This window comes from Astyanax mexicanus, chromosome 17 (genome assembly GCF_023375975.1).
Source record: "Astyanax mexicanus isolate ESR-SI-001 chromosome 17, AstMex3_surface, whole genome shotgun sequence".
Taxonomy (NCBI): domain Eukaryota; kingdom Metazoa; phylum Chordata; class Actinopteri; order Characiformes; family Acestrorhamphidae; genus Astyanax; species Astyanax mexicanus.
In genome coordinates this window covers 13953097-13969540 of record NC_064424.1, presented here as the reverse complement: position 1 = coordinate 13969540, position 16444 = coordinate 13953097, and the positions used below count along the sequence as shown (strand labels likewise).

The window sequence follows — 16444 nt, the reverse complement described above, 5'->3', positions numbered from 1 at the left end:
CACATCAAAATGTGCTCTTCATATTTGTGATCCTTAATTTCTTGAATAATTTGAGGAGATGAGAAATGAAGAGCGCTAGTGTAGAATTTAGAAACAGAGAACAGTATCTCCCGCTGTTTGTTGGGTGACAGAAAGAGAGAGAGATAGAGCGAGGGAGAGAGAAAGAGTGAGAGACAGCAGAGTGCTAGGGTGCTGTTCTGAAGCAGGTGGTGGGGAGGGATAATCCAGGTAAATCTTTAATGCAGGAGGAGAGAGGCTGGAGGAGGCAAGAGGAGGGGAGGCGTGGGGAGACGTTGCTAATTGTGGCCTGTTAATCCAGGCTGGGCCTCCCCCTCCCCCTCCTCCACCCGTCCTACTCTTCCTATGGCACGGATGACGAGGGCCAGCCGTAAAGACAGAGATTGCGATCGGAAAGAGAAACACTCCACCCTGCTTAGTACGGTTTGGACCTGTGCTTGAAGTGAGGTAGGACTTACAGAAGGTGCAGATCCGTACCTGAGGGCGAAACACCTGGGCAGCCAACCCAACACTCACCTGGATATATAGTGCATAGAATGTAGCTGTGGTCTTCTGCATACTCTACAAGTCATACCACCATGGGAGAAGTCCAAAAGGTATGTAGGCTTAGTAGGATCTCTCAGTAGGAGCTGAGTATGATTCAGAGAGGCCTGATCCATTTGAGCCGAGCCTAGAGCCTCCATAATTGCTTGAATTGCTTGTATTCTTTGATATAGGGGACTTATATAGATATATGGATCTGGATATGAATTTGAGCATAAATACATAAATGTAGTTTGGTTTTTGTTCCTGGGTATTTACCCACAGATATCTTCTAGGATATTTTCAGAAATATTCTAAATCTATCAATCTTCCTCAACTCAGAAGGAGACTGGATTATTATATATCACTAGGATTAGACTGACTATAAATAAAAATCATTGTCAAAAGCTTGATTTCAAATGCAAGGTAAAGACATAAGACATGGCCACTGTATCCTTGTGTGGGTTAGGTTAGGGATGCAATAAAATTGACTGAACCTGAACAAAATTAAATTAATATGGCCAAATACCAAATACAGTTGTTTTGCATGTTTGCAATTTTTTCTCTATTACATAAGTGAAATACAAAAATGCATTTTCTTTCGTCCAATTTAAAGAAAAAGCAATAAAAAACAATGATACCAAATACATTTTTTTGCAAAGTAACCTTTTGGGATAGTTTGGGGATACAGCGCAATTGCCAGAAACCATAAACAGTCAAAAAACTATGAATTTGCCCCTTTTTCCACCATTGCATAACTAAATTAGCATAACTTAATTTTTTGTCTTTCCTTTCAATAAAATACATTTTTCCATAGGTTTTCTTTGTTTGTTTAGTTTAGGAATGACCCAAAAACTAGGTTAAATGAATTTGGACAGATTTTACGTTTTTATTTTTGGGTTAGTTTAGGAATGCAATGAAACATTGGCATTTCTTTACCAATTTGTATAAATTAAATAGTGTAAACGTTTGTCTCGCTTTTCAAAGTAAAGGCCATTTCAACTATATTTAAAAAAATTGTTTTAAACACTGATACCAAATACAGTTTTTCCATAGGTGTTCCTTTTTGGGTTAGTTTGGTGTTTGTACCGAAACCAAAACCGAACTAAAATTAATGAATTTGGCTGAAAACCAAAGTATATTTTTGCATGTTTTCACCTTTTTCACAAGTAAAATAGCCTTAATGTATTTTCTTTTGCATTTCAAAGAAAAACATTTCAAAAACTTTGAACAATTAACATTTCATCATTTCAGTCACAACAAAGCACAAAATATTTTGGAATAAATTATTTAGTCTTTTCACATATACCATCTAATACTGAAAGTGCATTTTTTTTTTTGCATTTTTGAATGAGTAATTTTGGTACATCCCTTATATTTATAAAAATTAATATATTTTTTATATATGTTTCTTTCTTAAGTAAGCTAGTCCTAATCAACAGGAAGCTTATAAACTATAAATAATGCTCTGTTATGCTCCCTCTTTAAATTTCTGCCTAATGACCCAAATCAGATCCTATTCTCATTAAATCTTTTATCCATGGCTCTCCTAGGGCTTGTTTTCCGTCATTGAGAAGCTAAAAGGCACAACAGAACAGGAGCTGCGGATAGTTCTTCTTGGTCTAGATAATGCAGGGAAGACCACCTTATTGAAACAACTCGCCTCTGAAGATGTCAACACCATCACCCCAACTCAGGTACGACATGATTAGCCTCTTATCTCATCCACTCAACTTCAAAATTCATCCAAGATCTGGTTTCACAGGATGATCCAAACCGTAGGAGCCTTAGGTGCAACTTACCTAACTGACAGACATCAGGTTATAAAATCAGCGTGGCCTGCTGCCATCACAAGGTGTTATGCTTGGTGTTTATATAATGAGGGGGAAATGGCACGGTAATTATTAGAGAAGGTTCATGCTGATCTTTATTAAATCAGTTTAAAGTCTAATTAGTCTAAGTATTAATTATTTTTTACTATTAAAAATGCTTGATTTATGTTTTATTTACAGCTTGTGCCCAATATATAAAGTAAATCAATCCCATTCAACTTAATTTTACCTAGCTATTTCGTGCTAACAGTTAGAATATAGAAGTAATTGAATTAATTAAAAGTAATATTTTATTCCTGCCCCCCTTGCTATTCTCAAACCTGCTACCTTTTGCCATTATAAAACCACAAGTCTGTAAACAGTACTAATAAAAGCATGTGTCCTGCACCCTGTGATGTCACTTCCTCTGGCAGGAAACATACAGCCCTTTGGAAAAATGAAGTGAATCAGTTTCTCTGATTTTGCTATTTATTGGTATATGTTTGAGTAAAAATTAAAATTGTTGTTTAATTCTATAAAGTACGGACAATAACAGACAGTAATCAATATTTGGTGAAATAATCCTGTTTTTTAATCACAGTTTTCATGCATTTTGGCATGTTCTCCTCCACCAGTCTTACACACTGCTTTTAGATAACTTTATGCCACACCTGGTGCAAAAAATTCAAGCAGTTCAGCTTGGTTTAATAAATTTTGATAATTGATCTTCCTCTTGATTATATTCCAGAGGTTTTCAATTTGATAAAATCAAAGAAACTTATCTTTTTAAGTGCTCTCTTATTTTTTTCCAGAGTTAAGATAAAAATTAGTGGAAAATATTAACCAAATATAAACTCTGTTACTGTTAAATAGTTTAAACAGTTTAATGATAGCAGAGTGACCTGATAATATATACCTGAAAATACCTGATATATGTATAGCTTTTTCAAATTGACAGTGTATATAACTCCACTATTACTTCAGAAACCAACAAAAGTACGTATATTATGTCTTATATTATTGAACTGGAAAAAAATATGACAGATGAGAACATTCTCCCCCCTATAGAGATTATTATGTCCAATATGTGGAGTTATGCGTCATAACTAAGTTTTGGGAGTGATCCACGCCCTCACTCCTCCCACTTCCATCCCTATTTAAACCGTCACTTCCTCTCTACCTTCTCATTGAACAAACCTCGCACCCACCTCCTCCCCATCTTCCTCCTTCTTTAATTTTATTCTCTTCTCATGTTTCTCTTCATGAGAGGGGGGGCTTCGGCTTCACGCTTTACAGCGAAGCTGCCCCGAACTCCATCCCAAATACTCTGAGTTCGCTCCGCCTCTTTCTTCTTCTCTGCCCAGTCAAGGGCGTGGGTCAATACTAGCAAAGTTGCATAATATCTGCATTTAGGGTTTCCAGCCAAGCCATGATAATGTGTGTTTGTGTGTTTACGTCCTAAATAACATTAGGCAAGTACAGTATAATGTATAAACTGGTAGACTGAGGTTAATCTCTCTGTTCAGGAGGTCAGACTGTCAGTTACCCCAAAAAAGGTACAGTAGCTATTCTTATCCTACAAAGAACACGTTGGCTGTGTCTGAAACAGTAGCTAGCTAGCTAAATTGATGCCTTGCTGTCCATACTGTGTTAAAAGGCTGTGTAGGGATGAAGCTCTCTTTAAATAAATCAGGAAGGCAACAGTATGTCCTGACATTGCTTAAGTAAACTTAAGTAAAGTTGAAATGTCTTTACCAAGTATATATTATGTAGTAAGTATACTTGGATGTACTTGTAGTAGACTTGTAAGTGTACTATTTTAATACTTACTGGGACTAAATTTGTATTAAATAAAAATATATATTAAGTATGCTTTGGGTGTACAAGTAGTGCACTTTGAGTACACAAGTAGTTTACTAATATGGGCAAAAATAAAACTTAGATGTAAACTAGAACACACTAAGAAAAGTAAGTACAGATTTGTACTTAAAAGGGTACAAAGCTTATCTCTGGGGCTGTACCTTATATTGAGGTACAAAAAAGGACTTTAACTAAAAGGTGTGGTTTTTGTGCCAGTAAAGATTATAAAAATTATAAACATTATGATCAACTGAATATGGCTCAAAAACATGATGATCCAAAATTGTCTGGCTTTTAAATAAAAAATGTGCAATTAAAATATACATGATTTATTAGTACAGTGATACAGAATACTGAATGTACTCTTTGGCTGGTTAAATGGTACAAATTTGTACTTATTGCTGTTAGAAATTACTTTGTACTTCAGAGGGAACAAATCTGACCCTGTAAAGACCAATATTGTACAATTATGAAGAGTGTACCTTTGAGTACAAAAAATACTCGTATCGTACCTCTGTTTGTTAGAGTGTAATGTACTCTTAGTTTACTACTCGTACACATGTACTCGTACAAATGTACTTTAGTTAACATTTAGAAGTAGTTAGTATACTTTTTAGTTTTAACTATTACTCCGACTGTTAGTTTATTACTTTTAAACTTCTATACACTATACACTTTTAACTATACTCCTAGTACAGTACTAGTTTAGTGGTTTTATACTTAAAGCATACTTCTTATGATATGAAGAAGCATAAGTCTTTTAATAACTTGGCTTAATATTTACAGTTTACTTATATATTATCTTTATACTACTAGGTTTAGATAAAGGTGTTTTTTAACTGTCTTTAATTTGATTTACTATTAAACTACACATATAAAAATAAGAAAGAAATACTATGGATTCTAATATGAATAAGGCCTGTTTTGCATAATGATTATATGTTCTGTGTTGATTAATTACACTTTAAATGATCAGGTTCAAAGCCACTGGTGTACTATTTAATCTAAGGTATTCCACCTTAAATTACAATCAAGTATATTTTACATGTAAAGCAAAAATACTTAATTGTACTTTTCTTAAGTATATCCTGATCAAAAGATTAAGTACAAATATATGCCCAATATACTTACACTTTTGTGTATACTTGTCAGAATAAGCCAAGTATACCTAAGTATAATTATGTTTAGTATGACACTGATAAGTACAAAACAGTAAGCTGAAAGCATACTCGCTTAATTTTAGTTTAAAAGAAGTATACTAATAGTACGCTTGAATAAACTTCATTTTTATAGGGGTTATCATTATTCATTAGCAATTTTACCCAAAATAATAGAAAGCTAGGTTGCTGAACTTCGATTCTGACATGGCTGGTTGCCGTCTCCTCCTCCAGAAACCTGTCTGAGTAGGCAGCATTTCATACATTTGAGACACAGCCATTGATTTAACCTAGAAATAGGCATGTCACTGTTAAATATAAGCTAAGTTTAGCTTTATTTTCATTAGTTATTTGGATGTATTACCCAGTTTAACTGTGTAAATTTATTGCTCAGAATCCTGTCTAAACAAAATTTCTTCCATTTCACACAGAGCCATCGATTTAACATCTAGATAAACAGCTCACTGCTAGATATTAGATATGATAGCTGTGCTATCATTATCCATTAGCATTTTTACCCACAATAACAGAAAGCTAACGTATTGACCTTCGAATCAGTCAGCATTTCTTACATTTAGGACACAGCCATTAATTTAACCTACAAATAAACAGCTCTTATGCTAAACTGCTAAATATAAGCTATGTTTAGCTTCATTTTAATTAGTTATTTGGATGTTTTACCCAGTTTAACTGTGTACATTCATTGTTCAGACTCCTGTTTAATTTCTTCCATTTCACACAGAGCCATCGATTTAACATCTAGATAAGCAGCTCACTGCTAAATATTAGATATGATATTCTAGCATTTAGCTGTGCTATCATTAGCCATTAACATTTTTGCCTAATTTAACATATTAGTGGATTCCTAACCTTCAGTTCATGAGATAAGACTGAATGCTTGAGTAAGCAGCATTTCTTACATTTCAGACCATTTCTTTACCCTACAAATAAGCACAAGTCGAGCGTAAATCCATTTCAAAATGAGCGACAGACACAAAATAAGTAGCCCAGCATTTCCAACTGAGAAGAAATTGCACGTAAAATTACAATCTTAAATCATATTACACTGTGGAATAGAACAGGCAGATCTGAGAAATAACTTTTTTCTACAGAACCCTGGTGAGAAGCTAAGTGTTCTACAGAGAATGTGAGGAAAAATGACAACAAATGATTTGACAGCACACTTCTAGATGATACACTTTCACAGCGGGAGACTGGCAGAGAGAGGGAAGTGTTGTTCTACCAATTTAGATCTACTGTCAGAGACAAAAACTCCTAAATGGTAACTTTCAAGGCGTATGAAGGAAATGTTTAGAGGTAATTGTGAAGCCTTTCTTCAGGCCCCACTTTCATTACATTTTCACACATTTATTGTTCTGAAACATGCCACAGTAATCTGCATTGAATGCAAATGTTATTTCAATTCACCCTACACATAGGAGACTAACTTCCTTTATGCCCTTGTGAAGCAAAGATTTACTTAATTGTATCTAAAACATATTGAAAAATGTCTAAGTATGCTGTACATTTACTAACAGATGTGTGTACTTACTTAAAATATATTAAAAGTACATCACTTTACAGTACTTTCTAAAAAAATTTACAATATAGTGTATATAAAAACATAGACTACTATGAAGTACACTTTTAGTGTAGTTCAATATACTTCTAAAATACTTATTTCCAAATATACTTTTGTACATTTTTAGCAGTGTGTTAAAAACAACTGTAACAAAAAAAGTTATCATGTAACTTTTTAGAAAGTAAATTAAATTAATACATTTATACAATTTAAAAAATTGTAACACGCTAAACATTGTAGTACAGTATATAATGAAGTATACTAGAAGTGTGCTACATAGAAAAGACAGGAACAAGAAGCATATTTGTACTCTAATGTAAATATATTTAACATCAATTCTTAGTACATTTCTAATATACCCAGTGTATAATAGTGACACAGTAGTAATTAAACTCATTAAATCAATTATAATTTTACTGTAAGCATATTTTAAATATGGGGTTACATACTGTACATGAAGTAGTGTGTTTAAATGTTACTTAAGTATATTTAAAGTATAGTTCCATTTAATACAGTTAAGTACATTTAGCACAATTTAAGACTTTTGTACTATTTTTATACAATTCAAGTATAATAATAAGTAAAAAAAAAGTTGTTCCATTTTAGCACTCTTTAAATATACTGATTAATAAATGTGGCAACAAGTACACTTTAGTGCACTACAGCATAATACTGCTTAATATACTTGAATATACTTTTTTTCACAAGGGTGTGTCTGGTGTCAGTGTTGAAGGCTATTATAAGACAGTGGCTACAGTGGCCACTCAGGAATGTTGATGGGATTTCTGACATTTGTCTATTCACACCTATGATGGACAGTTTCAGACAGACACCACCAGTCACAATCATTACCACCCACTGAGCTGTCCACTCTGGGTGGCAATGCGTTATTTTAGATCGAGAAATGCTAACTCCGGGAATGGAACATTTTTAATCATGTGGCACCCATTATCAGGCCTCACTAACACTTGAGTGTTCAACTTCACTCACAAGATAAAACCTCAGAACTTACAGCGGTGTGCATTCCCAATTCTTCCCTATTTTTTGGTATTTCAGTATACTGTTTGTTTTAATCAGACATAAAGTGGCACAAATATACTCTTATTTATTTCTTTATTAGGTAGGAGGGGCATATGGATGGAATGTCTACATTTTCAAAAGTCATTAGTTTCACCCTTCAGCCTTAAGACCCTTAAGACCCCTGGACTACAAACTCTAATAACTGTCTAACCTAAACTGTTGACTCTCGGGAAAGCAGGTCATGACAGGACGTGGCTGTTTGTAAAACCTATTTCTGTCTCCTTCTAGTCCAAAGTTAAGTCAGTAAAGGCCATATATAGTTGACCCTGTTAATGGCTTAGTTAAAGCTAGACTCTGATGACCTGCCCATCCCTGGTTTGAAGCTTCTCTACATTCTACCAGACGAACCTGGCGTGATTACTTAGCCTACTCTTCTTTAAAATGGTACATTGTTCACTGCTAGGCTAGAGCAACACCACATAGATAAAACTCCTGTGAGCAGAGTGGATCCTTTCTAAATATAGAGATCTGGCAGTGTCTTTAATCCCATGGGTGAAGATTACTTAACAATAAAGTCCAAGAATTTGGAGGCTTCTTAAAGGCCTAGCTAAACATAGTCTTGCATTTATGCACTGTAAGTTTTGATAACTTAAACTCTTTTTAAGTTAATTAAGTTTATTTTAATTAAGTTTATATTGTGCCTTAAACCTGGATTTTTAAACAGAAAGTCACCACCTGGATTTAATTAAGCAAATAGATAAGAGCCTCCCATTGGATAATTACTGCACTGGTGATTATGTTTCAGCTGTCAACAAGTTATTTAACCCTAACTCATGCAGTGAGTAGCTTCTCATTTGTTAAACAACCTTGTGGAAAGAAACATCCTGTGGTCATGAAAAATACAGCTCTGGAAATATATGTTTAAGTAAAATGAAAATTGTTGTTTTATTCAATAAACTACAAACAATATTTCTCCCAAATTCCAAATAAAAATAAAATAATTAATTAATTGCAGAAAATGAGAAATGGCGAAAATAAAAAAGAGATGCAGAGCTTTCAGACCTCAAATAATGCAAAGAAAACAAGTTCATATTCATCAAGTTTTGAGTTATAAGTTCAGAAATCAGTATTTGGTGGAATAATCCTGGTTTTAATCACAGTTTTTATGCATCTTGGCATGTTCTCCTCTACCAGTCTTACACACTGCTTTGGGATAACTTTATGCCTTTACTCCTGGTGCAAAAATTCAAGCAGTTCAGCTGGTTGTAATCATCCCTCTTCCTCTTGATTATATTCCAAAGGTTTTCAATTTGGTAAAATCAAAGAAACTCATCATTTTTAAGTGGTCTCTTATTTTTTTCCAGAGCTGTATGTTAATCTGTTTCAGAAAGGTCAAATTATTGGCATGCATCAAGCAAATAAAACATATATGGAGATATATAGAGTATGTTTGGTAGTGAAAATAAGAGCATTTCCACACAATGTGAAGGGAGTACTTGAGAGATTGGGACTAAACAGATGTGAAGCCTTAAAAAAACTACTTATTAGTGAGGCAACCCTGTAAAATCGGCTTGATGGGTGTATCAGGGTAGTGATGCACCCTACATACATAGTGCCAACCACACAAGCCTGTGGTGGACGTGCTATTGTTTATTGTTTTATTTGGATCCTCATTAGCTGCTATTGCAATAGCAGCTATTCTTCCTGAGGTCCAACTAACATCTCACACATAAATATAAATCACACGTCATAGTTAAATGTTAATAACAAAAAAGTTATATACTAATAAATACATTTAAGCAATACAACACAATAAGCAATCAAAACATAAAGAAAGACAAGTACAACATATATTTGTATACTAAGTGTACACAAATTCATAGACAATACATACACAAAATAATGATAGTAGGATTAAGAAACTTTTTAAGAAAATAACTGGTATGACTGATAATTACTATTTTAAATCTATCCCTTATAGTTCACATTTGGACAGATATTCATATATCGTCCATGTCTTTTAGATAATGTTTTTTAATTAGTTTTTTGAACCTTGTTTTGCTATTAGTGTTCAGTAGTGAATCAGGTAAGCAGTGCTATGATGTGAGGTTATATACAATGCCCTAATAATATCCTTCTCCTTCAATGTAATATACTTTTTTTCACAAGAATATACTGTAAACAAAATGGTTTATGAATATGAAATTTACTGTTGACAAGAATTAAACTGTAATATCTTATACATTTGCAACTGTTTATTTTACGGTGAAATACTGGCAGCTGTGCTTGCCAGAATTTTACTGTAAAATAAACGGTTGCCATGTAGAAGATATTACAGTACAATTCTTGGCAACCGTTTATTTTACGGTGAAATTCTGGCAACCACAGCTGCCAGTATTTTACCGTAAATTTTACATTTTTTTCTCAGTGATTATACAGTAATATGCTGTTTTTAATATTACAATCTATTACCATTGCCATGTCAGTTTTTTAATTTATGGTAATTCAATGTTTATTCTACAACAATAAGCTAGTTCTTGCTTTACGGTTTATTTCTGTTGCCATTTCACAGTTTTTCACTGTAATTTTCACGGACATTTTTTACAGTATTCAATGGTGAAAAGAATATTATTCATGACAAATAAATGTAGAAATTACAGTTTTAGTTAAATGTTTATAACAAAAAAGTTATATACTAATAAATACATTTAAGCAATACAACACAATAAGCAATCAAAACATAAAGAAAGACAAGTACAACATATATTTGTATACTAAGTGTACACAAATTCATAGACAATACATACACAAAATAATGATAGTAGGATTAAGAAACTTTTTAAGAAAATAACTGGTATGACTGATAATTACTATTTTAAATCTATCCCTTATAGTTCACATTTGGACAGATATTCATATATCGTCCATGTCTTTAAGATAATGTTTTTTAATTAGTTTTTTGAACCTTGTTTTGCTATTAGTGTTCAGTAGTGAATCAGGTAAGCAGTGCTATGATGTGAGGTTGCTGCAGTTGGTCAGGTCTAGGTTCAGCAACAGTATGTGTTGACTACCTGAATATACTGAATATAGATCAGGTTATTCCATCAATGGATTTTCTCTTCCCTGATGACACGGCCATATTCCAAGATGACAATGTCAGGATTCATGGAGCTGGAATTGTGAAAGAGTGATTCAGGGAGCATGAGATCATCATTTTCACACATGGATGGAAAGAGTTCACCACAGAGTCCAGACCTTAACCTCATTGAGAATCTTTGGGATGTGCTGGAGAGGACTTTGCACAGTGGTCCACTGGTATAGGTGGCTAGTCTCAGTGTAACTCTTTTCTGCTTCTGAGAGAGGCTTTTTTTTTGACTGGATGCTACAGTGGCCACTCATGCGCTAATCCAGAAGTATGTGACCAATACATTACCTGTTTCTTGATTAAGGTTTAAGTCTTGTATCAGTGACATGTGCTGCATGTGCAGCCCCTGTTTCCAACACTGGGCAGATACAAAAAAAAATATATATATATATATATTTTGCATCAAGTGCAAAAAGACCAGACTGAGGAACAGCTTCATTCTAGAAGCTGTAAGACTCTCAAACTCCTCCTAAACAACACACTGCACTGACACTTTACAAGGACAAATACATATTTAAACAACACTTTCACTTTACTCGCACTGAGACACTTTGTCACTTTTATGTTACTGATATCCATTCATAATAATCTGTGCTGCTATAACAATTTGCACTTCATGTTGCTGCTACTTCCCTACTTCTTATATTTTGTGTATTTATCTTGATATCTTTTTTATTATTGTGTTTTTATTCTGTTTTATTGTATCTTTATATTTATCTATTCTAACTGGACTGTGGGAATACAATTTCATTGCACCTTATGTACCACAACTGACGTGAAATGACAATAAAATCTTTTTGAATCCTTGAAACTCAACTTATTCAAGTTGGTTATTCAATGGTGTAAGATCATCAGTTTTAACCAAGTCAATATGGCCATGCAGAAATTTTGATATTATTTAAAAACAGGTTTTGATGTCAAGAATAAAGAAAACTGGCATTGCAGTTTCGTTGCAGATTCTGCTTTTCTTGTCTGTTTTTCATGTCTTTTTACTGGGTAATTTGCTGTCTGATTCTTCTAGGGATTCAATATTAAGAGTGTAACGTGCCATGGTATGAAACTGAACGTGTGGGACATCGGTGGACAGAGGAAGATTCGCCCCTTCTGGAAAAAATATCTGGAAAACACTGATTTGTTGGTATGTTCGTTTTTTTTTCAAGTACAAAAGTCCAGTTTCCATTTGTTACATCGGTAACACTTTAAAATAAGACTACCTTTATAAAGGGTTTATAATTGGTTTACAATTAGTTTATTAATGGTTACTAATTAGGTTGTAAATTACTTAAAAATCATTAATAATCAGTTATGTGGCTGTGGGTTCACTATTTGGCAAATAACAGGTCTTTGTACATTTCTACGTATGTGTTATAACTGATTATTAATGATTTTTAAGGCATTTACAACCTAATTAGTAACCATTAATAAACTAAACCATTTATAAACCCTTTATAAAGGTAGTCTTATTTTAAAGTGGTACCGTTACATCAGTCACTGCCATCAAGTCTATATATATATATATTATATTAAGAATGGTACACTGAAACTGCAAAGTAAAATGAACTGAAAGCAAAAGAACTGCTGGATCAAAGCACAAAGCTTTAACTCCTATACCTTTCATAACTCAGGATGGCTGGAAACATGGCAACAAAATATACAGCTGAAAGAAAATTGACATGTCTGCTTGGAAACAATAAAACATCAACCAAGAAATTCTTCTTTTTGTCCTCTTCTTGACAGATCTACGTCATTGACAGTGCCGACAAGAAGAGGTTCGAAGAAACAGGCTTGGTGAGGAAGAGGATTAAAAACTAAATCATGATATAGGGCTTTTTGCTACCTGCCTATCTTTTTATACACAGATGCACACATATAGCAGGATTAGGGATTAGTTTCTCAGGTAGTCTTGGGGTAATTTTCTCTTTTATGGGGGGTCCTCTGTGATTTTATTCCCGTCTGGAATAACCACGTGTGTGTTTTTCCTTAGATGTCCTTAGAGAAAATTACAGCCTGAATTACCTACTGTTTTTTTGCTGAACATCGTGGTCCTCCAGTAATTTTAGTCCCGTCCAGATCCACATCTCTGAGTTTTGTCACCTCGCATTTAATAAAATAGCTATTTGTCCACTGCCACACACCGTAATTACACTTTGGGCGCACGTTTCCACGGAGATCCATGTAAACACGACAGCGAATGGACATGAACATGATGTCATGTGACTGAGAAAGCCAAAAAACTCACTGTTTCTCCTGTTTTTCAATTGTAGTCTGAATGCAAGATTTTTATCACTAAGTTGAAGTGTGAAATATTTTTCACAGACATCCCCCTGAGAAACTAATCGCGTCCGGATAGGGCTTTTGTTACAATATAGGAGCACTTTGTAGTTCTATAATTAAAGACTGTAGTCTTTCTGTTTATTTTTATTGAGTTGTCATCCTCAGCACTGCAGTAGTACTGACATGATAGTGGTGTGTTATTTGTGGATCAGGCGCAGCAGTGCTGCTGGAGTTTTTAAACACTGTATCCACTCACTGTCCAGTCTAATACACACTTCTGTATATCAATAGCTGATCCACCATGTAGATGTTAATTTAGAGTCAGAACCTCTGAATTTGTTGCAGCACAGTTTATGTTGAACATCCCCTAGTCTTTCATCAGTGACACTGAGGTGTTTAAAAACTGCAGCAGCACTGCTGTGTCTGATCCACTCATACCAGCACAACACACACTAACACCTCATACACCACCATCATGTCAGTGTTATTCACTGCAGTGCTGAGAATGACCCAACACACAAATAATAGCTGCTGTGTGGTGGTCCTGTGGGGTCCTGACCATTGAAGAACAGGGTAAAATGAGTATAATAAAGAGAAACAGATTGGTTACAGTCTAAAATCACAGAAATACAAAGTCGTATATGAGGTTTGACATGAGCAGTTGGTATCTATACTGCCCATGATTTTGTCTGTCTAGATTACTCATTCTGCATAAACAGACTTTTGGAAATCATCCACAATGACAGCAACTTTGCAAGCTGTACTCTGAGAATTGTTCCAGCACTCAGTAAACGATCTGTAGAAATACAGTCAAGTTAACAATTAAAATCTTAATTAAAAATTAAAAATGACCACCTCTTGGTCTGGTAGGAGCTTTCCGAGCTGATTGATGAGGAGAATCTGAAGGGCGTTCCGGTGCTCATCTTTGCCAATAAGCAAGATCTGGCAACGGCGTCCCCAGCAAGTGAGATCGCAGAGGGGCTTAACCTGCACACATACAGAGACCGAGAGTGGCAGATCCAGGCCTGCTCAGCTGTGTCTGGAGAGGGAGTACAGGTGAGACGTTCATAATACATCAGCAGAACAAGAGAAGAAAAACTGTTAGTGATTTAGAGTGCCAACACAATTCCACATTTGGAAATGTGTTTAGGATATAAAATCCCCTGGTGAAAAATATATATTAAAACATATTGAGTATGTGGTAAATATTTGATGTACTTATGTACTTACTTTAAATATATTAAAAATCAAATGTTTGAAAGTATAATCATATATAATTAGTACTTTTGGAAAAGTATGGAGTACACTTTAGTAGTTTAATGTAATTCTACATATTCTTAAATACATTTCATAATATACTTATACTTGCATATTTTACATTTTCAGCAAACTGTGTTGAAAACAACTGTTACAATAGTTCACTTAAAAGTGCAATGTATCATGTTACTTTTTAGAAATTAAATCGAATTACAACATTGGTAAATTTAAAGAATATATATATTTAGGTATTACATTAATATATTAACAGTTTGTATGTATTTAGGAAATATTAGGAACATATAAATATTAGTAAATTATAGGATACAGTGTTAACACATTTAAATGTAAAAAGTACATTTGTATCACACTAAAAATTGTAGTACAGTTTATTAAAATATATTTTATACCCAACAAACTATACTAGAAGTGTGCTACTTACGAAAGACAGGAACAAGAAGCATATTTGTACTGTAATGTAAATATATTTAACATCAATTCTTAGTACATTTCTTATATACTCTGTGTATAATAGTGATACAGTTGTAATACTCATTAAATGTATTATAATTGTATAAATACTGTAAGCATATTTTAAATATGGGGTTACATACTGTACATGAAGTAGTATATTTAAATGTTACTTAAGTATGTTTAAAATAGTTCCATTTTAGTACAGTTAAGCACACTTAATTTAAGCTATTTAAATTAAGTAAGACATTTGTAGTATTTTTATACAGTTAAAGTATAATAATAAGTACAAAAAAGGTGTATCATTTTAGAACTCTTTAAATATACTGATTAATAATGTGGCTACAAGAACACTTTAGCGCACTATAGCATAATAATGCTTAGTATACTTTAATCTACTTTTTTTCACTAGGGTTGGCCCACTTCTGTAACAGGCATACCCTTGCATCAGAGCGTCAGATAAACGCTGTAAATGTAAATGTAAATGTAAATGTTGATGTGTTATATACTGAAATATGATGTGAATAATGCTAAAATTAATCTTTTTCCCCTTTTTGTTCCCTAATTCTCAGGATGGAATGAACTGGATCAGCAACAACATTGTAAATAAGAAGAAATGAAGCTGCTTGTGAATTTCCGTCATTTTCTACACAATGAAAAGGCTCTGTCGGATCTTTCAGTATAAAAATAGCCCTGATAAAAATCACGTACGACAGATTTCAGCAGCCAATCGCTTTTTGTAACATTTTGTAACAGTTCTGTGAAATGAAAGGGCATGTCTAAACAATCAGCATCAAGCAGCCTTCTGCTGTTCAACATTCATTCTCCAACCAACTCATCAGAGCCTATTATCAGAAAAAAAAAAGAGAAAGAAAGGGGTGCTTCTCTCATTCTGACCAAATAAGCTTGCTTATGATTTGTCTCTGGCAGTATCTCGTGACCTTACAGATGGTTTTGAAATGTTTCATTTGACAGCAAATGATGCTAAAACTGCCTAAAACGAGTCATGTCTTCCCAGGAGCATTTATAGAGGTTTTAGCTTGAAAGTTTTTTTTTTTTTTTTTTTTTTTTTAGCTTTTTTAGCCAGTTTGAAGCCATGAAGTGGTGGAACCATCTTAAAAAAGCTCTATTTCTGGAGTTTTACGCTCAGGAGACTGGGTTCTGATTTACCAGCGTTTCTGTGTTCGGCTGGCTTATTTAGTATAAATGATAGACTGATGTGTGCATCGTTTGTGTCACTGTGTGAATCAATATTGTGACATTAACATTTTCTTTAGTTCTTTACATTTAAATCAGCTTTGTTTATTATACACAGGTCACACAAAAA

The 16444-nt window shown here is 33.8% G+C and overlaps 1 protein-coding gene across 1 annotated transcript; it reads left to right on the top strand.

Annotated features, from left to right (window-relative positions):
- Positions 1–359: 359 nt before the first annotated feature.
- On the top strand, positions 360–16409 carry arl3l1 (ADP ribosylation factor like GTPase 3, like 1). The gene is made up of 6 exons (XM_007259555.4): positions 360–614; positions 2094–2237; positions 12137–12253; positions 12853–12903; positions 14260–14445; positions 15690–16409. Exons 1-6 carry the CDS (start codon positions 597–599, stop codon positions 15735–15737), a joined length of 564 nt encoding a protein of 187 aa, XP_007259617.1. The 5' UTR covers positions 360–596; the 3' UTR covers positions 15738–16409.
- The last annotated feature ends 35 nt before the right edge of the window (positions 16410–16444 follow it).